General features: G+C 35.8%; 1 protein-coding gene across 2 annotated transcripts in view; it reads right to left on the reverse strand.

The window, feature by feature from the left end:
• Positions 1 to 23,535, reverse strand: part of ZC3H13 (zinc finger CCCH-type containing 13) — a 40,947-nt gene extending 17,412 nt beyond the window's left edge. For both annotated transcript variants that reach the window (XM_010191808.1, XM_010191807.1), the window contains exons 1-10: positions 23,419 to 23,535; positions 22,886 to 22,995; positions 17,466 to 17,577; positions 10,671 to 10,779; positions 8,355 to 8,494; positions 7,462 to 7,622; positions 5,979 to 6,176; positions 4,433 to 4,606; positions 2,284 to 2,588; positions 643 to 1,107 (exon numbers count right to left, since the gene is read on the reverse strand). In XM_010191808.1, coding sequence (XP_010190110.1) covers positions 643 to 1,107; positions 2,284 to 2,588; positions 4,433 to 4,606; positions 5,979 to 6,176; positions 7,462 to 7,622; positions 8,355 to 8,494; positions 10,671 to 10,779; positions 17,466 to 17,577; positions 22,886 to 22,995; positions 23,419 to 23,535 — 1,891 coding nt within the window. The remainder of the gene's footprint in view (positions 1 to 642; positions 1,108 to 2,283; positions 2,589 to 4,432; positions 4,607 to 5,978; positions 6,177 to 7,461; positions 7,623 to 8,354; positions 8,495 to 10,670; positions 10,780 to 17,465; positions 17,578 to 22,885; positions 22,996 to 23,418) is intronic.
• Positions 23,536 to 27,967: the final 4,432 nt, after the last annotated feature.

Consider the following 27,967-nt stretch of genomic DNA (forward strand, 5'->3'; position numbering starts at 1 on the left):
AGAAAGTAGAGATAATTTTTCCTGTAAAAATTGCACGGCATTTTCCTAATGAAAATGTCACAATAAGCCTGAGAAAGCCAAAATATATTAGCTAGAGATGATTAAAAGATGGTAAGTGAAGCTGTTCTACAAAGTGCATCAGACTTTCAAAAATACTGCCAAAGGTTAAAATCCCACTTTTTTTGGTCAGACAAGAAGGGGCAGTGGGGTCATCATGGTGGTGAAAGAGAGTTTTCAGGTATCTAAGACATGGAGTTACTTCTGAGAGAAAACAAAAGACTCTGCTGCCCAGCACTCTGAGACACATTACTCTCTACAAATCCATTACACGCCAGCCTCTCACTTGTGTTTGTAACTCATGGGAGAACCTAGGGTTGAAGAAACAATAAATAGAATGGTGCAAGGGTAAGGGTTTGTTTTAAAACAGTATGGCAGAGTACCAATGTTATGCCACTTTAATGAATGGAGAACACAGAAGCGCTATAAATTTAAGGAATAAATTAATGACAATAGAATTGAACAATGCTTTAAAAGCATGAACTACTTGGCAGCACTCCCACATGAAATATCATGATAATATGAATGTCAATACTCAGTCTCCAATGATAGAGACACTTGTAAGTTTTTTAAATCATGCAATACCCTTGTCAGATAATTCTGGACCTCTGCCTCGACTTCTACCAGTTCTATCACTTCTGCTCTCATTTCTGGAGTCACTTCTGGAGTCATTCCTTGCTTCAGCACGAGAGCTCTCCTCTCTGCCGTGGGATCTTCCATAGCTGCGTGAGTCCTCCTGATACTGGTCATCTTTTTTATGGGCATCGCGGCTGTCTCTGTCTCTGTAGTCATGGGAATCTCGCGTGGAGCGTGAGTCTCTCTGATCACGACTGTCTTTGGTATCTCTGCTATAATCCCTCGTATCTCTGGAGTCACGAGTGTCTCTGGACTCCCTTGGCTCCCTCCGATCTCTGTTGTCTCTTGTCTCTCTCCGATCTCTTCCATCGCGAGACTCTCTGTCATCTCTGTGATCCCTGGAGGAACTCTGCTCCTGGTCGTAGTCACGATCATCTCTTGTTTCTCTTTCTTTTTCCCTTTTCCCTCTAGTTTCTGTAAAACGTTTAAAAGAAATGTTACATACCAAGCTTAATCAGAGCGAGCAAAAACTTAGCACAAAAATAAGTCTAAAATAATAGTCAAAATATACCTCTGACAAACACACAGAAAATCAAAATTAATATGTATGTAGAAGATGATGTTGAGTATCTACTTATACATTCAGTAAGCTTTAAAAATTTTTTTTGTGGATTTGAATCTATACTTTACAAATATTTACCTGTGCAAAAGACAAAAGGTATAATAAGAATAAATTTCAAACATCAGAGAACACCACATTTCAATAATTTTAAGGTAGAATAATTTCTGCTACAATCATAGTTCCCTTTTCTTCTCTCCATACACATTTGTGCTAAATTTAGACTACTCGCCTGTAATACCTCAATCCCCTGCTAAATTCTTTTTTTCCCTTTCTCTCTTCTTTCTCTCTCTCTCTTCTTTCTCTCTCTCTCCTTTCTCTCTCTCTCTCCTTTCTCTCTCTCTCTTCTTTCTCTCTCTCTCTCTCTCTTTCTCTCTCTCTCTCTCTCTCTCTTTCTCTCTCTCTCTCTCTCTTTCTCTTAATTAGGCATTTATAATATTACTACTACAGGAAGTTCAGTTTATAGCCAGTCTAAGAAAACCTGACATATGTACTCTTTGTAATCTGTCTCTTGAGAGAAACAGCATGTTTGCCCATCACAAACTGCTCTACCACCTTTACAGATTTCCAGAGGGAATGACTCTGTCTTTGCACTCACCTTTCTTAATGTCAATTAAAAAGACAACAGAGCAGTAAGGACTGGATTAGCATTTGGGCACCTCATAGAAAAGAGTAATAGCTACTTACAATTACCCTGCCATCACTCATCTGATCTTCATACCTGATACCAAGAGAAGATCACTTACCCACTCATACTATCACTGCATTACACAATAAACACCTAGACAGATGCCTACAGGATCTTTACACAGCTGAGTCTATGTAAGCAGTCCTAACAGAAAACTCCATTGCACAGCTCCTTAAAACAGCACTGCCAGCACAGGAACAATAATACAGGCATTTGGCAGTAATTTCTTCACACCCTAGCCATTGAGATAGGTGCAGACAATGCCACAATTTGAAAATCAAGATTCAAGATGCAATTTGCAAACAAATAAAAATTATTCTGAAGTGCTAGTTTTTATTCATACCATCCCGCCTTTCGTGGCGCCTATCATGAGACTGCGAATTCCGATCACGATCATGCCTTCCCTTTTCTCTTCCAGGAGATCGGTGTCTTGAAGGGCTCCGCTTCCTTTGAGGAGAAGAGTGTGGGGGATAGGGAGAAGACGATCGCCTTGCAGGGGAGGAAGCTGTCCTTTGATAGGATGGAGAAGGAGTTCTTTTGCGGTGCGGGGAAGGAGAATGTCTTTGAACAGAGGAGCCTGACTGTGATGAAGAGGAGTGATGTCTGGAGGATATGGGAGAATGATGCTGACCTGATGGGGAAGCAGACCTGCAAGGAAGAGTCAGAATAAGCACACATGTAATAACTTGGTCTGAAAGGTTGTTACTGTATCCTATTTAAAAAGTGATTAAAATAATCTGTGCATTGTCTACCCTCTATCTGATGAAAATAAGTGCTGTTTCTAGAAAACATCAAATTAGTCTTCCCTCAAGGACATGCTTTCAAAGGATACTTATCTTTAAATGGTTATAGTTTATTTATTATCCAAGAACAAGGTAAACATTCCTCATGGATGGCAGAAAAAAGGAAACTCAATGGTTTCTCTGTCTCCGTGAATGCATACTCATGCTGGCTGCAGTCTTCCATCGTAAGAGGAGAAAGTCTGACCGTCAAAGTCAGAGGATTGACTATTCTTGAGGAAACAAGTGGGCTGCACACCTCTAAGATCATGATTTGTACACGTTGTTACGTACAAATGAAACAGATGGCCTGGAATTAGTAGTAAAAATTTCCAAGGCATTCAGAAAGTAAAATTCAGTCAGGGTCAGAACTGACTGACAGAATCTAATATAATATCATGACTTATTGTCTTTAAACTAAGACTGCATTTACTTTTCACCATTAAACCATTGTTAGGAAACATGGGGTTAACCAAAACTTGCTTGCATGGAAGGCTATCAAGAATGGTTTGGAGACAAACAAGATGTTTCAAATATCCTTCCCTACTCCTAGCAGAAGACCCATTTATCTTCTCTGCTTAACATTCCCTTGCACAACACTTGATAGGTCTGCATGGAAACCCCGAGCAGGTAGTGACAAGCAAAATACTGGAGTAGGTTAGAAAAAGTTGGGAAAGAGGTAATGCAAAAGTATTTTTCGGTCTCCTTACATTGCCAGCTGCAGAGGCAATGGGCTGCTCTACTCTCTTCCCTATAAACAATTCAATTTAGAGAAAATTTCCATCAGTGACATCTAGCTTAATACAATACTACATTGTTCCATCTGTAGAGCCACCACAGAAGCAAAAGAGCTTGCTTATGACTCTTATAATTGCTGAATGGATGGGTTTTGTTTTGCTTCTTTTATCAGCATGCAGAAAAGTATGACATCTGGCGTTTCCTCCCCTTCCACCTCTTCAACAGAAGAACAGAAAACAAGTATCCTTCTCTCTCCATTATACAGACCCAGGACTGCAGTAATATTTAGCATGGCCACTCCCAAGTGAAGCTTACAGACTCTTTCAGACCAAAATAAGAAGCCTCCTTCCTTTTTAAAGCTAAGTTTTTTAAAGCCTTTTTAAAACTAGAGTAGTAACTTTACTTGGGTGGTGAAAGATTTTTCTCTAAGGCTCCTAGAACTAGCAGGATATCTTCTCTGAAGCTTCCTCCAAGAAGGGTCTCTGAAAGTACCCTCTGAAAGAAATGGTAGTGTTTAGCCAGTTGTGCTTGCTTTTCAGGAAAGATGTTTAGAGTCAGAATCTGCATATCACCTTACTCATTTTGAATGAAGAAACTCTGCTCCTTCCTCATCTCCAAGATAGAAGATTTCTTACATTTTCTACTTTTTAAGAAGGGGGAAGATAAGACAAAAAAACCCTAAAAGTTCCCAAAAGATCACAGACTATGTCTCCTATCAGACTTCTGACATTGCACCTAAAGCCAAAACACTTGAGAGGGTCTGATAAATGGAAGCCTGCACCCTGACTTGTGTTCTTGGCATAACAGGTATTCTCAATGTAGTGAACTAGGAGGGAAAAAAAGTCTCAGAGCTCAAGAGTTTGAGGCATACATATAGCCACAACAGGTACATATGAACAAGTAGTCAAAGCAACACAGTAAGTTTCTAAACTAGAACTATTCACAGAAGTATAATCCATGAAATCGAGCTCCTACCTGCGAGAAGGTGAGAAGTTATGTTTGTGAGTGGTTGACTTGGCTGGAGCTCGGGAGGTTTGCCTTCGCCTTGCAGCTGGTGGTGAATACTCCCTGGAAGGGGAAGAATTACTGCCCGAATGATCTGTAGGACTAGGAGAACGCTTCTGTCTATGGGAGCTTTCAGAGGGATCCCTGGAAAACATAAATTGCAGCTTCTTTAAGAGGCAAAATGTGGCATTAGTATGTTTCTAAGAAATTAAACAACTCCGAGACAGGCCCTGTGCCTACAAGATCGAGAACAATCTTACAGAATCACTTGTTCCACCTAAAATTTCATATATGACATTACCTTAAGTTAGCAAAGCTCAAGAATGCACGATACACACTAAATTTCTTGTTAATCACTGGACTGTAAAATACAAAACTAGAATATGGTAAAACCAAAAATAAGTTATTGTAATTTTACCTATTTTCATGCAGCAGTGAAACAGAATTCAATGGAGAAATACCCTGCTACTCTATTAAAAAGTTTCTGTAATGTGAGAACTTTTTTTAAGAAGCCTCAAGCTCACAGATATTTTCAAACACTAACCACAGTTTCAAATGAATGAAAGACATCTGCCAGAACTTTCAACTATTTCACTTACTGCACATCATGAAGATTTGACATTATTTCTTAATTTGTATTGTTTAGGAAAAAAAAGGGCAAAAATTCAACATTGAAATAAAAGGCTGTGGTCATCACCACCTGATTATAGTACAATGATAAGCCAATTACTCTCTTGATCTTTTCAGCACTACCTAAAATGTTTTCTACTGCTTATGACCTCCTTCCAGTACAGAGTGTGCATGAGGGAAATAATGTATTTTAAGGTAAGAACAGTGTAATTTATTTAACTAACTAAAAAATACACAATTCATTGGTCTTTCACTCCTCAGTCTTTGCTGTGCAAGTTACAAAGTAAACACTTAGGAAGATGCACCCTATTTTCGTCAAGGCAAAGTAGGACTTATAATGCAGATGTTGTATCTTTTTAACAGAAATGCACACCTATGTTTCAGAAAAGTAATGAAAATAGACATATTAGTCCACTATTTGGTTTTGTGTATATATACATGCAAAACTGAAGTAATTCTGAAATCGCAGTAGTCTGACTACTTTATAAATACTTTTAACCTGTTGAAGATTACAGAGAGTTTAAACATGTCACTGCTAATTTAGAAAGATAATAGTCCTCTAAGATTTCAGAAGAGCAGGCAAATGGACAAGTGAGCGACACAGATTTTGGCAAATTACTCCATTGGTGAAGGTCCAACTTCCTGAAAAGTAATGAATCTTTCAGAAGGGCATTTTACAAACTTATTAAGTTAGGTAATTAAAACCTAACAATCTGTTAGTTATAGTCTATCAATCCATCTATATAACACACTTAAAATATTTAGAGTACTGAAAAGGTTGTTGGCAAAGCAGGTATAAATTCCTTATTATTCAGTGTTCTATAAAAGATAACTTTAAAAGCAAGGTTACATTAATGTTAAAAGCTAATAACGCAACATAACTTACCTCTGCTTCTCTTTTTTCTCCTTGTGCCTTTCAAAGTCACGCCCTCTCTCTTTCACATCTCTTGCCTTTTCTTCTGAACGTTCTTTTGCTTTATGTTTTTCTTTGTGTTTTTTCCCCAGGGGAGTTTCTTCTTGTACTGGTGGAGGAGGACTAGGGGTACGAGGACCTTTCTTTTTACTCTGGTTACTTTTAGAACTCCTAGAGATAAATTAACAGAGGGAGGAAAAATGAAAGATTGCCAACTATTTCAAATACTGATTTCTCAGATGTTGGCAGGGAAGTTACAACATAAAGGGCCTTGAAGCTTTTAGGATAGGATTCACCACTCCATTAGCAAGCAGCGTTCAATAACTGTACTTGACTGAAGGGTGAACACAGACAGTAAAAATTCACATTGAGTTCTTCCATTTACAACCTTTCTTTCTGAAGGAAGTGAACAAAAATTGGAATTGCTCCCATTCAGACAGAACTAGTTTTCAAAGTTAAAATGTCCTTCCATGAACTGTGCACATCAGAGGACAGCAACTCTATTATAGAGTATCTTGTCTGTTTAGACTCCCATTTCTATAATGCAATACCCCAAACACACACACAAAATGACTTGAACAACTCGCATTTTCAATAAAATGTTAACTATCTGATGCAGGATAAAGCATTCAAATATTTTTGAATACGCATCTCACAATATGAACTAGTACATATTTTTCCATATAAACTGCCACCAGCGTAAATCCTATAAACCAGATAACACTGCATACTGAATGTCAGTAGTATACTAATCCATGCTATACATTCTGGTACCAGAAACAACATGGTCTTGTCCCTGTTTTAAAGGGGATTTTAGCTTAGACAGATGTGTCTGTTTACACAGCCGCAGTAATTTCTTTCCTATTTAAAAGTTGCACACTGTGATTCAAAAGGTCCTGCAGCCAGCAAGAACTTAAAAATAGGTTTTGAAGACGGACTCTTTGTGGCAAGGCACACAGCTTGAACTTCCTGTGATTTTTCACATACCTGGTTCTTACTTTTTCCGTCTTCCTTCATTTCCCCCCACTTCTTTTCCCCTCCTGAACTCTAAGGAATTGCCTTGAAAGTCAAACTTTATTTCCTGAACAGAATGTGCAATCGATGAAATTTTAAACATTTCACTTCAGCCTAGAAGAGCTACTTCACAGGCTGCAGCATCTCAACTAAAACTGCTTTGCACTTTTTAATGGTTTGTATTCCCTCGTCACCTCTCAGAGACTCTGAATATTCAAAGAGAAAGACCTGCTTGTAAGCCATGACATTAAACTATGTGCATGTAACAATTTTCTGCAGATGATGATTCACAGCGCACAATTTAGAGACGTTCCCCTAAAGTTATATAATCAAAAGTCCTGAAAGCAAGGAAGATGAAAACCCATATTAAGAAACACCCAGTAATAAAAATCAGTGTGGTTCTCTGTTCTCATTTTCTCACAAGATGCATCTATATACTGACCTCTGCTGATCCAAAAGTGGAGAAGATACAGTAGATGCTTTCTTCTCTTTCTTACTAGCTGAAGAAGATGATTTGGGACTGGATCTTCGTTTTGGAGATTTGCTAGACTTTCTTGGTGATGGCGATGGTGATAATTTAGATCTAACCGCCTCTGGAGAAATCTTGAGGAAAAGAATAAATTAACTAGTAAGATATTGATGCTCAAAAGCTGTATGTTAATATATGTGTCAAATATGTAAATACGTTAAATTCAGTAACAGTCTACATCTGAGATCTTAACCACGTCCACATCTACCTCAAATTAACTAACCACATTGTTTTCAAAGAATAACACAAAAGGAAGATAACAGGAAAAGGGTGGGGAAAGAGAAAATGATGCACTCTGTAATACATTACAAAAACTGTTAACTAAAAGTTTAAAATCAGTATGTTTGCAGTTAGCACTCAAGTTTGTCTGAAAAAAGAAAATCTCCTTTCAGGCTTTTTTTTTTTTAAATCTTCTCAAAATTTTAGGGTTTCTAACACAGCTTTGCCTGTTACCAAAAGACATGCTGGAAAATGCGCCTGACAAACATTATGCCTTGTGCTTTCTTCTACATGTCTTCTCTGTTAAAAGTCTTACTAGTTTCATATAATTAATGTAGATCTTCCTATTCCTTTAATAGCTGACTTAATCAACAAAAAGACTTGGTTATGGTGCTGGATGATTTACCAGATACTTACAACTAATATCCAAGTCACATACTAAGTTATTCATAAGCTGGTTATTTACTACTACGTAACATAATAGCACATTTGTAGCCCAGGAAGCTCAAATCTTCCAGGAAACAATTAGAAGCCTATGAAGTGGATGATGACTTATTTTTTTAATTTCACATTTATGTAATACAAACCTCTTTTTTAATGACTATTTCCTCTCGTTTCTCCATGTTTTCCTGTTCCAACTTCATGAGTTCTCTCTGAATCTTTTGGCGCTTCATTTCCAAAGACAGCTCATGATCATAATCATAATTAACATCTCCATTATCAGAGTCTTTATTTAAAAAAAAGTAAACAGATTAGAAAATTGCATATGAAATAAATAATAATATTTAACATACTGGATGCCAAGGATAAGCTCCAGGAATAAATTGATAAAGCTAAGCCAAATCTCTTCTCCGAATATGTGTGTAAACCTGAAAAAACTCTCATTAGTTCCATACAACCTGCATTTAAACCTCAGTAAAAACTACTTCAACTTCTTTCAGAGACCTGCAACAATTATTAAGCTAAGTTAGCAAGAAAAATCCATTTTATATTAAAATCATGAAAAGAGTACGCTTCCACAAAGATCAAAAATATGTAGAACACTACTTAATTGGAAAATCTCACATGAAATGTGTTTAAATAATGATGCACGATACTAGAGGTTTTTGTTTAATAGAATATCACACAAATCAATTTATACAATTGCTTAATTAGACTTACAAATTGATTTTAAAATAAAAGAAGAGGTCTCTGACCTCTTTCACTCCATAAATGCATATTTTGAGAGTGTATTTCTGTTTTTAAAACATTATTACCGTTTGGTTTTCACATCAGAAAAGATGCTATTTCTCTTGCTTCTCATTAAGTCATGTCTATTTAATATCACACACTTCAAGCCTTGCAACTGAAATCTTATTGAAAATTAGAGCAGTTTTACTCACTCTGTTTACAATTCTTATTTTGTTTATGGCTATTTAAGCCTACTGCTCAGAAAACACTTTAGGAAAATAACTGTCAGAGACAGACGACTTCATTAAAAAGTCATTTGCTTTCACAACCCTTTCTACACACAGGAACTATATAAAAGGTTTTGCAATAACTAAATTCAAGTCTACAAATTCCCTTTATGTGTCACGAATGCATGGGAACAGCGCATAGAGAGGTGCAGTTTCTAACAGCAAAGGTTCTTTCCCAGTCCATCTCTCTGCTTATATACAGCACTCACTAGAACTTAGCAGTAATTCTATTTCATCCACACCAGAAGTTATAAATATGATCAACACCATTTTGAAAAAAACATAATTCTCAAGCTGAAAGCCAGAGTGTCTAAGACTTAAGACATTCATAGCATATATTTATATAAAACTAGAGTCTTCTAAGTTCCATATTTTTTACTTAGATTCTATTTCCACGCATACATGTTTCTTAAATGATGCTGAAAACAAAATTTAGAAAGGACTAAAAATATATTATGGCTACTTTTCTATTCATGTATTGTGCTTAAGATACAGCAAAACAATATTTGCAACATTTACAGCACATACTATAGCAAAGCTACCTACTGAATTAAATATACAGGGGATCTCCAGCCCACAACCAACTTGTAGTATACCTTACTGCAAATAGATTCATTATATCTGAATTCACTCAGAAGGGATCAGGAATCCCATTATTGTAACTACTTCTGAAACACTGACACAAAACTAAGTAAACACCACAGTTCATGAGAAGCTGCCATAAATTCACCGTCAGGTTAACTTGGTCTCTAAAAAAAGTGAAATGGAAAGACTCAGAAGAGAGAGAAAACAAAGACAGTCTTTTCCTCAACTGTCTGCATGTTAAGTGGATGAGTACTATGAAAAAGGACAATTAAATCCCCTTTTAACCATTAAAAAAAACAACCAACCCACACACAAAAAACCTGACTACAGAAGGTAATGCAAGACTTGCCACTCTTCAGGTGGTTTCAGAAGACAAATAATTGATTAAATGCTACCTTCACCTGTTTTCCCACTCATTCGAATGGAGCCCTTGTTAATGAGGCAGTTCACACCATTACAAATTATGCAGCAAAAACCTGCTGACTTTTGAATTCAAAGGAATTATGCTCTCTCCTCAGACTGATCAATTTCAAATTTACTTTGGACCTAACTTGGATTCAACTAGTGATCTAAATGGGCAAAGTTCAGCCACAGAGTACCCTACAGCCCAGTTCCTTCTTGTCTGAGGAGTCAAAATGGAAAAAAAAACAGGAAAAAAAGCATGTTCTTAAAATACATTGGTTTTACCACTGTAGGAGTCCAACTTAGATTGTTTCTTTGCTCCAAAAATAAACATTAATGGCTACTGTATAAAAGTATTCTGCTTGGAGACCAAATCTTTAAGCACTCTGCTTCACTATCAGCCCAGTAATCTTGCAGTTCTTTGAGCTGCAGGGGGACCATTAGTTTAACTACACTTACCTTCTCTATTTGTTTCCCAATCCCCATTTTCCTCTTCACTTTCTGGTGTTCTCTCCTTTGTAATTTTGATATCCTCCTTTTCTCTATGTCTTCCTCGTGAAGACTCTTTCTATAAGAGGGAAAAATGCTTCATTAGAGTAAACAACTTTATTTTAAAAGAAGCCTGAAGAAGCAGGTATATTTTACATGGTATTTTGGCTGTTTCTTTTTATAGTACAAAAAGCATTTTCCCCTTTAGCCCTTGTTGAACAAATATCTTCTTAAATAAGCAGAGACTCCACAGGCAACACGTTCTAATGCAATTTCACGTAATCAGTATGCAAATAGCACATAGGGAAAAGAGAAGAAAGAATTTATAAAATAAGGTTTAAAGGCAGGGCAAGAATCGAGCACGTATCAGAGAATCAAGTTTAAAACAGGAAGCGAAAGAACAGATCTGGTTCTTAAGAGTATAATTTTAACAGCCTGAGTAAAAGTTCTCAGCTGTAAATAAGAATATTTGTATGCAAAGCAGATGAGCCTCAGAAGCTGAATGATTTAAATCTCCAGAGGATAAAGAATGGGGAGGAAAAATAAAATATATATTTAAAAAATGAAAATCAGAGACCTTTGGCTCACAGAAAGAAGGAGAAAAAAGTCTAAAGCAACACACTGGAATCAAGTTTTGTTGATAGTTTTGTATTTGAACTTTCACTGCCCCAGAGTTATTAGACAAGTCTGACTATTGCAGTAGCACCCATTTTGCATGTGGCAGATGGTCCCATGGACACCTAAGGAAGTCAGAGACTGTTCTGACAGGAAAGAAGATAATTTCAAAAGGAAACTAAACCTTTGCTGCTCTTCTCCCCTTGCTAAATATTCCAGTAGTAAAGCTGCATAGCTGCATCATTGCCTCTGCTGAATTGGCATTCTCCAAGTAATCTACTTGGGCTCAAGTGGAGTACAGGACAAAGTTTTTTCACTATTTGCAAGAAAAAGGACATTCAATCTTTGAAGCATCACAGATTAACTTACTAAGAAGGAAACCAGAAAGAGCAAATAATGAAAGTCTGTCCCATATCCCTTTTGTTCTCACCTCCCATAGTGCCTTCTTTTGTCTTTTGGGGATTCTTCAGTGTTGGTATGTAGGAAACTTTGGGTTTATGCCAAGAAAAGGAGATGCCTGAGAATTTCACTAGCTATTCCTTATTGGTACTTGGATCTTTACCTACTTTAAATCCTTAACATCACCTTTGAAACACAGTAAGAAAATAACATCACATTGTAGATAGTCACTCCCAAGTGTGAATTGTCACCTCCAAGAGAGTAAAATTCAACAATTTCTTTTTATTCACTAATAATGTTAAAATCTTCTCTTCAGTTTAACAACGTAAACGATGACAGAACAAGCACTGCATTTATTTTACCTAGTGAACTAAAACAGATGCTTCAATGCACAGTTATCTTCAAGCCTCTTGATGCATTCCGTATATCATATTCAAAGCCTTTGAAGGTTTAGAAAAAAACAACCGGTCGCCACATAACACGAAAGAACTCCAAATTAAAGAACTAATTTGTGTCACATTTAATTTAAAGCAGTTTGTAGAATAAGAAAAAAAAAAAAAAAGGTATTTTTTCTTCATTCCATGATAGGAACTCTAAAATGATGCACAAGATCATGACCTATCAAGTCACATTGGTTGCTGACATCAACTCCAGACAAGTCTACATCAACTAAGCCATGATCACAACACGTACTAAGGCATTCCAGTCTAAGAGCAAGAATTGTGCTAAGCTTCAAAACAAGTTACTTTAGAAGAAAATTACTCTAATGAGATTTGAAAATCTGTAACTTTGTCAACAAGCCTCTTCTGCAACCATTCTTTTTTTTTTCTTAGAGCATCTTAATGCTTAATCTTTTCTAGACTGGGCTCCTTGAAGGCTGCATCCGTACTATTAATTAAACTATTTACTCTAATTCCTACAACACAAACAAACAATAAACATTATTTCTTAAATACAAATACTAGGTTCTATTAATTCAACGCTGTTACTAGCAAACTGAAATATGCATGTTAGGACATCCTGTATATACTAATTTCAAAAAACTTCTCATAGCTAATTTCCCAAATAATTTGGCAGCAGAGAACGTGCAGGTAAGTCAGAATGCTTCAAGACCAATTTACTAACCCATGTCAAAAATACTAAACAACTTGTATGTATCTCACCTACATCTCCAAACTCACAACCAAACACAGGTATCTTAAAACAGCCTGAATTTTCACCTTTCAGTGGAGAGATGCAGTAGTGGCACAATCATACTTCTACAGAAGAACTGAGAACAAGATGTTCTATGAAAGGAATTTTATTGAATTTTTCAATATAGGTAAAGAGAATAGACAATTTTTATGCAAGCATGCTATTTTACAAGTCAAGATAACTTGATCTGAGCATGTTCATAAGCTAAATTACTTCAGCTTAGTTGTCAAGAAAAAAAAGATTCCTGTAATGTTGCATCTTGAAAAACAAATCTCATTTCAGAAATTCAGTATACTTTCCTGGGACACACAATTCAAGAATATAAATTATGATGGTTTAGAACACATATTTGAATATTCTCATGAAAAAGTTTTTAATATATTCCTCTTATTATACTTGTTCCACTTACAACACATTTAATTTCCTCATACTATGGGGAGTAAATATTTCCTTCATATCCTTAGAGACCTTCTTGTTCTTTACACAGGTTTGGTTTTTTTCCTGTATCTCCCTTAAGCCAAGAATAAAGTAAGTCAAGGTCCTGATGGCCAATAGCATATCTTTCACTAGTACTTGGCAATCCTGTACCCACTTCAGACACACTTATAAACTATTTCTCTGAAGACACTGAAAAAATGCAATTTACTAGACAAGAAACAATAAACCTCTGAAATAATATAATTATTTTTTAAAAAACTATATTATCCTAAGAGTAAATAACAACTTAGTAGACATTGTCTATGCAGTTTTCAGGTATGTGCTCACAGCTAAACTATTTACACATGTTAGATAGATGATTACAGTTTAATGTCGACATTCAGGAGAAATGCTACTTAAGAAAGGAAAAAACTAACAACATTGTGGCTGAATTCTGTGAGATTTTATTTAATTTAATGTCTACTTATGTTGAATTTCCACACCCCACAAGGTGTTATCAGCACTCTAGAGCACAAGACTTGAATGAATTTCCCACTACAGCCAGAAGAGTTTGGCCAATCGCAAAAGGACTCATCCAGTCTGCAAAACACGCTTCTAGCCAAGAAGTGTTATTTTGCTGACACCAACAGAGAGAATATTTATAAGACTCCTGAAATCTACAATTCTTACAAGGCAGAACCTTCAGTTTCAGCCTTATCAGCTCATGTACATGCACCAGCAACACAAACTAATTCAAAAGTGCAGATTCATTTCAATCTAGACTAAAGTATCATGTATTACAGCTAGAGTCTTTTGGGCAAGCACAGTACTATTTTGCTCTACACATAATACCTTTACAGTGTAAATTGCTACCACATTACACAAACATGCAAAAAATGAATCTGAAGTCTCCCTGAAATGAACAAATACTGTTTCCAGTTCAGAGACGGAAGACAATGCTGACTTCCATTTCCACTGGAGATATTCAAAAGCCACAGTGACAAGAAGCACAGATATGAAACAAGTGATAGATATTCCTTACAAAAACCTTTCCTAAATGTACATTAAGTTTTTCCCACTGTTTCTCCCAAATCACACACACCTCCCAGGTAATACTTTAGGTAATACTTCAAATACTCCACTGTAACAGTCTTCTCATAATACAAAGAAAAATTCAACGTATAATATAAATTTCCAACTAAATACAATAATGGCAAGAACCTTATCTAGTTATTTGTACACTAATTATTTATACACTAACATATAGTGCTGAAATCGTTCTGAACGCAAATCTGAGAAACACAGAAACAACAGTTCAATGTAGTTGTCCACATAATGCAGCATATTGTCTCTGAAAATTACAGTACAAGACATGAAAAAAATAACAAGGGATATATTCTGTAAGCTGTCCATATAGGAAGTTTCTTCCTAAACACATACAGATTGTACTAGTTATCTTATGTCTCCGAAGAACAAGAAATCTCTTCTATAAAGATTTTATACTTGTTATACTGTCTCAGCTTTTTGTGGAACCTATTCAGGTTTTTTACTGTATCTTCTGGCAATCAGCTAGAATTATCATATATAGCATAAATAGCATTTCCTCTTGTCATTTTCAAATTTGCCACTCTTTCTACTGGGATAAAGTATGAGTATGACGCATCTACTTTACATTCTCTCAACCATACATTATATGCATTCACCACATGTCCTTTCTTCTCTCCAGTGTCCTTCTCACCTCCTTGCCCACTTCAAAAAGACCTTTGACTGTATCTTCATGCATACAGGTGACCACAACCAAACAGCATTTGAAATAAAACTGTACCATGAATTCCTAAAGCATAATATTGATCATTTTCTATTCCATGTTTATATACCTGAGTGTTTGCTTCTGCAACTGTGACTGCACTTGGAACAGATGGTTTCATTGAGCTGTCCACAATAACTTCTTTTGCTACTGGATTGTTTCAGTTACTTTTAAAATATTCATTCATTACTTTTAAAATACATTTTTCACTGTGCATTCCTTTGCACTGGCCAACACCAAGTTTCAGCTGCCATCATATTGCCAGAAACTCTTCCTATGGCATTCCTCAGACTTCGGTAATCTCAACTACAGTTTTCATATGTTCTGCAATGTTTGACATTTGCGATGTCCAACATTTTTTGCACAGTCTTAAAAATTGAAAGCTCTTTAGATGAAGCACCATAGCATTCTCTGTAACCTCATCATCTGAAATTAATCTAGAATTTTATCCTTAGCTGGGTTCTAAATCTGACAAAATTATACCTGCTATTCTTTGGCTATCTACACACCTCAAAAGCCTTGTTTCAAAAGAAGCTGTTTAAGGTTTCAACCGTATCAAACAGTTCTCTCTTTGCCACTGCTCTCTGTTAAAGTTTCAGGGAAACAGACTGGTAAAGCACAAATTTTGTCTGCAGGAACAGCACCGTGGGGTTTTTTGTGCTGTTTTTTATAAAACAATTATGAAACTTTTTATGGAAGAAGCTACCTTTTTATTTCAAAACAAAGCTAAGATTTCTTATCCAGCTCATCTGTTATCCCAAAAGCTTTAATCAGAGATGAAAACATCAGATATTAGATCTCCACCATAACAGCTCTAACAATGGAGCAAGATTTTTGTTAGTAGCTCAGTCACTTCAGTCTTCTGTTATTTTAGATATCCTGGTTCTTTGCAATGCAACTCTTGACAACTGTCCCTCTTCATCTATTTGTTCCAGAATATTTTCTTTGGATATCCCATATTTTCAGAGTTGCCTCCATACAACTAATACAACAGCTCGGTGGTTTCCTCAGCCTTCTGTTTTATGAGATGGAATTGGAGTAATTTTTTTCTCCGCAATGTGCTTATCCTGTAAATAATTCTTTGGTACCTCAACAGACCCACTAATTCTCCAGTTCTTTTCAGTTATGCTTCCAGTTCACCTTTACTTGGGGTTTAGTTGTTTAAAGAGCATTTTATTATTACATTAATAGAATACTATAAAAAGCAGGGTTAACTAATCAAAAGTAAGAATTACATCAAAATTAGAGTTGTACCAAGACAGAAGTAGTTACAGTAGATTTTTAATAACGGTTGGAAAAAAACACTTTTCTCACCAACCATGTACTCAATAACTGAAAAGTTTATTTAAACTGTTATAAAATAAAAGAAACACATTTAAGTAAAAGATTAAAAAGGTTGAAAGTTTACACAAAAACAGCAACTGAAAACATGATTGGAAGGTAAGCCATTCTGTTAATTTAATGATAGCAGCTGCTGTTGATTTCTTTACACCTGACATAAAAATTAATTTTACACAGCAAGTAGGAACAGACTGAGAGAAAAAAAAAGAATGCTGTTAATACCTGCAGAAACAAAACTGATTTTTCACAAACAAATGCTTTTAATCATTTTTTTTATATGAAGATGGTCTTAAAAAACATGACGCAGGAATACATTGGTGCTACTGTTACACAGGTGCATGGTCACACTACCAACTCCGTTCCTACTTCTTCGTAACATCAATGCAGGAACAGGCAACACAGTTTTGAAATTAGCAACTTCTGATATTTGAGGGGTATAGGGTTGCAGAAAGATGTTTAGAAAATGAGAATGATAATAAATGCATTTTTGGTAAAATCCAAAAGTGAGCAGTTGGGATGGCTGATGAGTATGTGAGGAGGAAAGTGAAATGAACCAGCACAACAGTAACTGCGTGGTCTCATCAAAAGTAAATTTGGGATGAACAACTGGAGTCAGGATGCATGTAAACCATGGATATGAGTAAGTGTCAGTGGAGAAATAGTGGATGATCTGAACAATGCTGAATACGCTTTCAGGCTAATAATCAAAGAGACCGTACTATTATTAAATAGCTGTTCATCAGTATTTATAACATATTTTAGTCTGCAGAATTTATAAAATCTTTGGGAATCAAAATGTCAGAAAGTGCTATAAAACTGTAAAATAATACAATTGTTAAGACACTTCTTAATAAAATATGCCACATGCTATGAACAAAATGATCAAGCCATTAAAACATTTGAAATATTACAAGTCGCCATGATCAGGTTTCTAGGACACACTGCCCAATTGCTACTGAGGGATTCTGGAGTTCTGCAAACTCCATTCTTACCCTAACAGGAGAGGATGATTCCTCTGTACTTCGTTTCTGTGGCTCTGCCTCAACTTCTTGACGTTTATTCTTCATTCTTTCCCGAAGATCTCCAGTGGGTCTTTCTGGTGACCTGTATAATACAGAAATATAATATAACCAGTTCTCTGGGAATATTTTTAAAGGAATATAATTTGTCTTTTAATTATTTTTTTTCTAGTAGTATAAACAGAAAGCTCTAAACCTCCCATCAAGAAGTGAAGTGGATGAATAAAATATATTTAGTTCTAATAGGCTTAAGCAACCCAAAAAACCCAAAACTCTTTCAGAACACAAACAAATTCTTGACTCTAAGAAGAAAAATTACTTGTATGTATCTATGGCATGACTCAGTTACTACTCTAGATCAGCTTCAGGTGACCCTATCCAGAATGAATCTTTTTGAGCATCATGCAAATGTGTTTCGCAATCACTCCTACCAAATCTCTCAAGATATCTTTTGCCTTCTCCATATTCTAAGCTGCACCTCAAACTACTGTAAACTAGCAATAACAGTCACACAGAAGCACAACTCTGAACACAGATGAAGTCCACAAGTAGAGATAACCTGATCTAGGTGCCATCTTCCCACGACCCTGGTGAGACTGCCACACAACACCACTGTTGCAAGACCATGTACCAGAAATTCACTCTTGGAGGCCTTCTCCATTTTTCATCGTGCAGTAACATATTTATTACATTACTTAATTACAAAATACTGAATGAACTCTACTAGTCATGCAACTTTAAGGTGTATTTTCTGTAAAAGGTACTGCTCTGATGTGAGAAGGGAGGGGGAACATCCTATACAAGACATCTGTATCATCCTGTCACCTCTTAGTATGAATTCAAAAGTTCATTTATCCCTTACGCGTTAAAAGGGAACAACCCTTGCATTTAAACAAGTTCTTAAGCAAAGGGGGATGTAGGAGCTGCTTCAAATGATCCTTCAGTTCAAGAAAACAAAATTTCTCTTCACATAAACCTGGCTTGATATTGAGTTTGGTACTTCTGTGATGGCTGTTGGCCATAATTAGATTCTTCTGTGAAATGGTTGTATGAAAAATACCGGATCTGTACCCATCACTTTACACTAAAGAATCATAAAGAGACAGTGATGCTGCCTTAGTTGATTAGAAGAGTTATTAATAATATCTGAATAATAAATTTGCATTTGTTTTGTTTTTCAGACTGAATTAGAATTTCCATTTAGAAGGTGGTGTTTCTCCCATCTTTCCTGTGTCACATAATACACAAAGGGTAAACTGTCTTTCACAGATTATGCATACAAAAATCTAAATTAAGACAGCTTAATTTTCAACCTGGGCATACTTTAAAAACAGTAACTGGTTTCCACTTCCTCTTTAATTCCTTCCTATCTTTAATTCTTCAAACTGCATCATAAGGTTAAGTATCTTGGGATTTAAGGAGAAAAAGATCAGTGACTGCTCTCATTTTTAAATGCATTTAATTCTTCATGAAGTTGTAAACACAAGTCACTCTAGATCAGAGGAAAGGTACAAAAGAGTAGCATATTGCTTCTTTCAGCACTAAGGAGGATAAAATAAAATCCAGCATACAAATATAAACAAGTTATATCCTTTGCATGCATGATTATATTATCTTTAAATTGTCTCTTTAGCAAAGGTTATGATTCTTCTTTCTTCCCTTCACCCCATCTCAGAAAGATAATTCTTTTGCATTACCAAAACCCTCTTAAGCATTCCAACCATCAGCTACCTCAACAAATAAACTGTCTTTCAACATTAAAATAGCAACTCAATGCCTTATTTTTTAGTAATATTTCAGCTATGGTACAAAGGATCTGGATTTGAAAAATGGAAAATTAATTTAAAAGGCAAAAAAATTACAAATTATGTACTAATAACATTGTTCCTCAAGAGGAGCAATTTCAGGAAAAAAGTAGCTCAAGGCAAAAGCAAGAGAACTTACACTGAATGCAGCTCGTGTACTTTCTAGTGAGACATCTGGTATCTTAGTACTCTTATTTTTCTTTAAAGTTATATGCTGGAGTGAAAAAACATCCAAACCATTTCCCCTTCAATTAATACCTTTTTCGGTACGGGAGGGAAGAAAAAACTTATTTTGTTAAAATATTATTCAAATCTATTCAAAGATTACAAAGGTTATCGAGAAATCACAGAAATGATAAAAGTTATAGCTTCAGGTTGGGGTTTGTTGGTGGCTTTTTGGTTGGTTTTGGTTGGTTGGTGGGGGAGGGGGAAGTTCAGCTTTAGCAGAACACTGGAGCAAAGTCATGGTAACCATCCTACCCCTGCTCCCCAAAAAATCATTGTAACATCATAATTCCCAAAAAACATCTAATAAAATAAGACTAACAATTTTTCAAATATTTAAGAAACAATTACTCAGGAAGATGTGACTGTTTTCAGATACTTTGCTTAATGCACGGAAAAGCAAACTAGCCTATCAGAAGATTTTTCTTTCAGATGTAGCACAATTTTAATTTTTACACAATGGCTTCTTTTCTAGACAGCTTTCTTTTTTCTCCCCTTCAAAAGAGGCCTTGGTTATTCCAGGTAATGAGCACTGCTGACTTTCAACAGATAACTACAATTTTACCTCTACAGTTTAAGATGATGTGGCTAGACTGCAACTGGTAGAACCTTTCACACAAAAGGCATTATCCCTGTACACTGAAAGAAGAAACCTACTCAACAAAAAAACTTCTCTTTAGCAACTTAATATTTTGTGCTGGGGCCATCCTTTAAATAATTTAAGTTATTTTAAACAGCATTACTTCCTGCAACAGTTCAGTTCTCCATATTCAGCAGCTCAGTTAGGAAATGCACGTTCATGACAGTGCTCCCATTTGCTTCTGCACCTCTTACAGTGTCAGGAACAACTCCCTACCAACAGGCACACATTGCAACTCAGCTGTCTGAAAGTATCCGTTTGTATGTGTTTATAATGGATATAATGTATATTAGTATATAATGTACATATTATAACTGAATGCTCATGAAACATAGTCCAGTTTTTCAGTTTCCCATACAACAATATTTGAACCCTACAAAATCCATAAATTCTCACCTAGTATTACTGCTGGATTGGTTTTTAAATCCAGTGTGATGATCCAGAATGAAGAGGATCAGAAAAGCTAAGGGAGGGATGCTACGATGGCACAGAGCCTGACAACAGTATAACAGAACCAGCAGGGAGCTGTCAAGCAACTAAACAACAACCTATGAGTGGAGCAAGAGAACAAAATTCCTTGTGGGATAGCGTGCGTTACACACAGCTCTTTCCTTGTTAGCTTCTCCTTACTTCAGATGCCTGGAAGACTGGTGGTCTGTTACTGAGTTCTTAATATATCCATCAGGAAAGCTTTATATGTAAAAACATGCTTGGTTTTATTTTCATAATAGCAAGATTAGAATTCATGCTGTAAACGGCAGTATTAATGCTGAAATGGAGTTATAACAAGACGAGATTTTAGATTCTTCTCCACATCTTAGAGTCATATTTTCCTTCCTGGTGATGTTCTGAACTATGGGAGGTGTTATGGTCAGACAAAACCATTAACAATGAGATTGATTTCACACAGGTATGAAATTGGAGAGGAAGGAGAGAAAGGCAGTAAGATGTGCTCTGTCCTACCAAACTGCTTGCAAAGCAAACAGAAGACTTCACCTGCAGGCCTGGCTGAACACATGTAGACACACCACCATTATGATGTCCCAGACACTTGAACAAGAACTGAACATTGCTTGAACTGAACTGATGTGGAAGTATTAGCTTGGCTTGCAAGAAGCCAATAAAACTGCATTCAAAATACCTGGATAACATTTGTAAAAATCTCCGTAATGTTAAAATGGCATGAAAATGCCAACATTTTATTATGTACATAAAACAGCTTTTTCTGTGCCTGGCCAAGAGCTATCAGTAGATATTTCTGAAGACAAGCACGCTTTTTTCATTTGTCTCTTTTGGTGTGTGTGGAGGGGTAGGTAGGTAGAGGCCTCCTTTCCCTTTTTATTTTTAAGAACACCTTTATTAAATGCTGAATGTATCAGACAAATAAGCAGCAAGATCTGTCCTTTGACATTTTCATATAGCCCTAGTAAAAAAAAAGTTAGCAATAAAAAGTAGTAAATCAACATTATTCTTAAATGTCAGTGGTGACAGTGAAGCAGAAACAAAGCTTTAATCATTAAAAGAAATGTGACTTCTCTTCAAATGACCGAACTGAACTATGCACTGAGTGTTTCAAACACTCAAATCAAGGAGAAAGTGACATTCTAACAGTTTTTAAATTTAGTCTCTACTAGTAAATCACTCCTTTTTTTTCCATTTGGAACATTCAGTACAGAACAGAGTAGAATCTTTTACACACCGAAAGAAACATTAAACTCAGTGATATGCTTCGTATCCCAGCTGTTACCACTTTAGAAGCAATGGAAGATCAAACAAGCAAAGACAAGATCATCCTGAGATTATGCCACAGGAACAAGAAAAAGAACCAGAAACAGAACCCTAACCTTGTGCCAACCTTCCTGCTGTTGCTTTACACTTGGATGCTTCAGTGTGCCCATCCATAATCTAGAGGTAACATTGATATTACTGCAGCATCACGAAGCGCAGTTGTTTGTAAAATGTGAAGTCTTCAAAGACGTACTATGCTAAAACTATACTATCTTTTTGTCCTTTAAAGCAAGAATATTACAGACTTACTGCTACATTCAGTTTCAGTTAAGTAAGTTGTTATGCCACACAAAGGACAGTAGTAAAAACATTTTAAAATTACAGTAACATATGAAGAGGCAGACAGTAAAAAATATTCTCTTTTGAAAAATGAAGTGACTTTGTGGATCTCTTCCCATGAGATAGGATACTTATTCTATATATCTGAAAGATAAAGTCACAAAACTAAGTTTGAAGAGAAGTGTTTTTGCACAACAGGAGAGAAAGGATAGACACCTTATTCATCAAACAATATAGTGAAGGCAGAACGGCTGCGAGTATGTAGGTACTGCTGTAAGTAGTTGCAAAACAGCATTTTAGTATAAGACAGAAAGGAGTATCAGAAGCTGCAGTGACACTACATCAAAAAAACGTAATTAAGGTACTTGAACTTCCCATTTCAATTAATATAAGAAGTTAATCTGCATCCAGCGGAATCCATTCATTTTTTTAAAGCTACATACACACAAAAATCCTGGGAAAAGCTATTGCAAGTTGCCAAATTAAATAGTTTTGAGCAGCTTCACAATGCAATCGGTTATCAATAAAACATACCATTAGGCACACCACAGCATTTCACTTTTTAAAAAAAGAAAAACACAAAAAAACAGAAGACATAGTTGCAAAAGCTATTTTCCTACAGCATGTGAAGAATTCAAAGTGAGTTCTTGATTTACCTTCTATAACTGCTGCTATAGCCTTTACCTCGTGGTGAAGGGCCATGTACGAATCTACATGTGTTCCCATAGAGGCAGTTGCCAGTCTTCAGCCAGTTACGGCACTGTGTCTAAGAGACAGATATTACTGGGTGAATTTCACACTCATTTCTGGAAATACCATTGGTGTGAGTGTGGCAGAACAAACAAATGACTCCACATTAACTCCCATTTATCTGTAATTTCTGTCCACCAGTAATATAACTAATTAAAAAAATAACAATGAGCATCAGGTCTGGCAGAGAAAAATTTAGGTTGGTGGAAATACTATTAGTATGTACAGTACTACTGCTCATCTCCAGAAGCTGGGACAACACACGTTATTCTAGTATTAGTATGCTGAACATCCATATGTTAAGGAGTTCTTTTCACCTTTACTAACATCAGACATATCTGAGTACTTGGTACTTGTGAGCTACTCTTTCCCACCACCTAAATCCTGGAAAAGAAGATGCTGGGGTGGGGAGAAAAAGAAGAACACTTTTACAACTCACCTCTGCAGTACTTCCAGTGCTGGGTCCAAGCCTTTCAAACACACTGGGTCTTCGGGATGTGCTATCGGATATGGTCTTGGTATTTTCCACTGTGACCTTCCTTCTAATTTTTGACATTTTGTACTACTTCAACCAAAAAAAAAAGCAAAACTGTAAAATCCTTCAGTTTGGGGCTATTGACACTGAAGTCGCATGAATAAAATAGTATGATATACGTTGTAAGAGTTGCTGCAGAGGTGACGAAGAAAGAAAAAAGTCATAAATGAGTGAAATTTATCTAATAACAAGGAATGCCTCTGATTTGAACTAATCAGCCGAACATCCATAATGATAATTTTTCATTTTATTTTATGATTTGTTTTGGATTCCTCCGCTTCCCTTTGGGAGAGATCATAGCATACATTATTCATTTAGGTAGCAAACACCACACAAAACAGATGTTTTCCTTTGTCATGTATTTTTTGTGCATCAACTCAAGTGACTTCAGGTGAAAAGAACCTTTAATGTTACTTCACCAACCTCTCAGAAACAGGCTCTGACCACTACAAATGGCTCCCATTGTCAGAAACAAATCTCCAAAAATGAGAGCTCCGCTTCCCCCTGCCTTTATTTTGTGTGACAACCTGTGGGAAAATCACCTTGATATCATCCACAGTCTGTGTTACTGGTTTGTATTCTACACTTATTTGGAACCATCCGAGTTTAGAAAATAAACAGTAAAAACAAAAACCTCATAACAGTGATACATTCAGTAAGCTTCTCAGGAAGTAACTCATTTTCATTAAGAAAAACAGATTTTGAAGCAAATACAGCAGAAGTTTGATAAATAACAAGTCACAATTTATCTTACCTGAGAAAGGAAGGAGATATTGAATACAGAAAGAAAATGGTATACATTAAAAAAAAGGAAGAGATATATTTATTGGACACTTAAGGTTGCAGAAAAGGGCCAAAATGAGTTCCAGAAACTATTCTCCATTCTTTTAAGTGCTACTTGATCTACACTGAAATAAAATCAAATTGGGAAAATCTGCTGGACAATTTATATAGAGCTCAAAAAAACCATCTCTGTCATATTGCAAAGTGCCATCACCCTAGAGCTCATTAGTCAGTATAACGTGATTAGCTGAACACTTATCTCCTATCCTTCTGCTGTCTCTTCTGCTCCTATCCACACATCACTGTGTTTAAATCACACACACTTCAGCTAATTTCTCATACACAAACAAGTTACAAATGACAAAAAGCTCATCCATAGTCAGAATAATACAAATTTAAACTAACCCCTACCAGACTGGATTAATACAAATTTTCACTGATCTGATCAGCAATATATTCTCATAGCATTCAGACTGTAAGGTTCCATTTTCCAGTAAAAAATACTGTAATGTATAAATGTAGACAAATGTGCATAAAACATAATACTGCTGTAACTTATATTTTATACTTGATACTTTGATAATACCTGGTTTTCTCCCTTGTACCTTGGTGAAATTTTGTTATCCGAATCATATGGTTAATTCACTGACAAGACCTCCCTAGAACTCTGACACCTGTGCATTTGCTACAAACAAAATTCTGTGCTAAAACTCTTGCTAAGCATTTTGGCTTTTCATAAAAAAGAAAGCTTATGCTATGAACTTGACAGATTTCTCAGCTCAGCTCCAGTGACTACTTCTCCAGGTCTTTGATTATCTGAAGAATTTTATCTCACAAGTAAAGTTCAGATAACCAAGATGTCTTAACCAAGACGCTCAGAGAGGGTAGAAGTTAACCATGTGGTGTACACCAAACATTAAAAACAATGGTTAACATCAATTAGTGGAAGCAGACAGCGAAACAGTAAAATTTGCCAGTAGTAGGAAATTATTTTGGTTAGTAAAAACTGTGAGAATAGAGATTTCCAGAAAGATCTAATTGAGTTAGAAAATTGAGTAATACAACAGCAGATGAAATGCAAATAAATATAATGTAATGCACACAAGGAGAAATGATTTTATCTAAATACTTGATGAGTTCAAATTAGTTCAGTCTTCTGAGAAAAATAATTAGGAGTCATTGTGGACAGCTCAATGTGCAGCAGTAGTTATAAAGTCTGACAGGATAAACCATTAAAGTTAGAAAGCAAAACGATACCACATCTCACCTAGCTGAGCACCCTTCCATTTCAGGATTATTTCTCACTGAATTTCAGCAAGAAAAACCACTGAATTTGTAAGGTTTCATGCAGCTATACTCTTTAATAGAGGATGCGAAAATCAACTGACATATGCAAAAGCAATTTTAATAAGACAATCATACAACAAATATGGATTTTGGTTTATATATTTACAGTAAAAAGAACTGTATCTGAAATAAAAGGGGTTAGAAGAACGGCACTGGCAATGGCATAGGGAGAGGGTTCAACACATGAAGCACAGATAAAATGAGTGCATCTAATACATAATTACAGTACACATTGACACGATAGCAGTATACAAACACAAAAAAATTACACTAATTTTGCCTCCTAATTAGAATGTCCTTTTATTTTCAAAGCAAGAGGCAAAACATCTTTTTACAAAATATTACTTTTTACCCAGAAAATAGTATCTTCTTGTAATTAACTTCTATAGGAAGTTGTTATGGTGATGACTAGGCTGAAAAGGATAGTTATAAACATGGAGAGGATGAAGGGGGTAACTGCATCATAACTGAACACAGAATTTCATTCCAACTACCTACTTCCCTATATTTTGGCCAATAATTTCCTATAAGGAAATTAAGAGAACACAACCCTGCATCTTCTAAGGTTTCTAAAATCTCCTATCTTAAAACAAATAAAAAATTGGAGTGTGAGAAGAAAAAGCATACTATTTCAGGTAGCATTCTGTCAATTCTGTCCTTACGTTGTGACCCATACCCACCCATTTGCCATTAAAAACAGATACTTTATTAACAGAAGAGAGATTTCATGACAAATCATTCTAAGCAAACAAAACCAGCATGCTGTGACTGCACAGCATATTACTTTCTGTATGCACATATTATCACATAAGGGTCTCCCTCCTGCAACCAGAACTGCATGAGATTTCACCATTAAGTGACTAAAAGGTGTTATACAGGCTTGCAGGATTAGTGTCCAGACACATTATTCAGAGGCAAACTGAGGAATTTTCACTATGTCAAACATTACATTTGAGAGACTGAATGTGAAAATACAGTTACTCCCATTTTCATTCTTCAAAGGCCAAGCAAGTTGGAAAAATAAAGAGACTATTAAAACAACATTGCAGTTGAAATCTGAGATTCATAATGGCAGTTTTATATTACTGACAAACTTCCTTGCTTATAAACAAGTACTATGAGGGGAAAAAATTTAAGTGAAGTGTTTCATTTTCAAATTTTTCAGACTGCGCCTTAGGGGATAATCAAGAACAACTGAAATGGAACAACCCATAAAATTTTCCATAATTTGCTTAATCCTCCCACTTTTTCACCTTCCGTTGCTTCACCCTTGATGATCACAGTCCTGCTATCAATCCCACACTGGTGGCCAGTGCAACGATTCTCCTTTCCATCAACGTCCGTGTCTCTGAACTAACTTATCAAACACTCACATGGATTAGACAGCACTGAGCATCAGTGTGGACTGAGACTTGAGCATTTATATTTCAACATTTCAAATAATTACTACCATGATTTAAAAAAAAATAATTAAGTAGAAAATTCTGTACTTCTCTTTCAGGTACGTGACACTGCACTGCTAAATCTACTTAGGGGCACTGAAGTGTCTGCTACTTTTGAAACAGCTTACTACCACTAAGTGAAATTAACTTTACACTCCTAAAATAAATTCTATACCTAAGGTTTTAACTGTAAAGTGTCACTTCTCCAGACATAAATAAGATCCTCAGGAATCTTTAATAATAAATTACAAATATTTTAACACCGCAGTAACTTTCTCACATATGCATCTATGTTATTCTTTAAATAAAGTGACTTTTCCAGGGTGAGAGACCACCTGTTAATGGTATAAATTATACTGCTATTTGAAGTAAAATGTATCTCAGAGTGCTACTTCATGAATAAATTTAAAATGTAGACAGACTTGAGAGAAGTGAGTATACCTAGTGGGCACTAACCACGTAACTGAAAGGAATGATATTCAGTGAAATTCTGAATTTTTATTCTCAGTACTCCTACATTTTGGTGTCAAGCATACTTAACGTTTTTATTCAAAAGAAGTATGATATTACTAAGCCATGATAAAGAGAAACACCTGCTTTTCTGTTAAAAAAAACTAATCCAGTCCTCTGCAAAAAACTAATCCTACTTCTACAGGAAAACTAGAAACTGAAAAGTAACAGAATAAAAGCAAAGTTCACAAAAAAATATAAGGAGATAAAATCTATTTAAGAAGTCCAAGACATCACTAGTAAGCATGTCAATGTCTGTGCATGCATTCATGCCCACCGCACAGGCTAAACGTTACGTCACTCAAGAAAATCCTACCTGTGAAGCAATAAATTACATGCCCTTTAAAACAACAAGCAAAATTTTAACTTTA

The sequence above is a fragment of the Mesitornis unicolor genome, unplaced genomic scaffold (assembly GCF_000695765.1).
Source record: "Mesitornis unicolor isolate BGI_N332 unplaced genomic scaffold, ASM69576v1 scaffold10819, whole genome shotgun sequence".
Classification (NCBI taxonomy): domain Eukaryota; kingdom Metazoa; phylum Chordata; class Aves; order Mesitornithiformes; family Mesitornithidae; genus Mesitornis; species Mesitornis unicolor.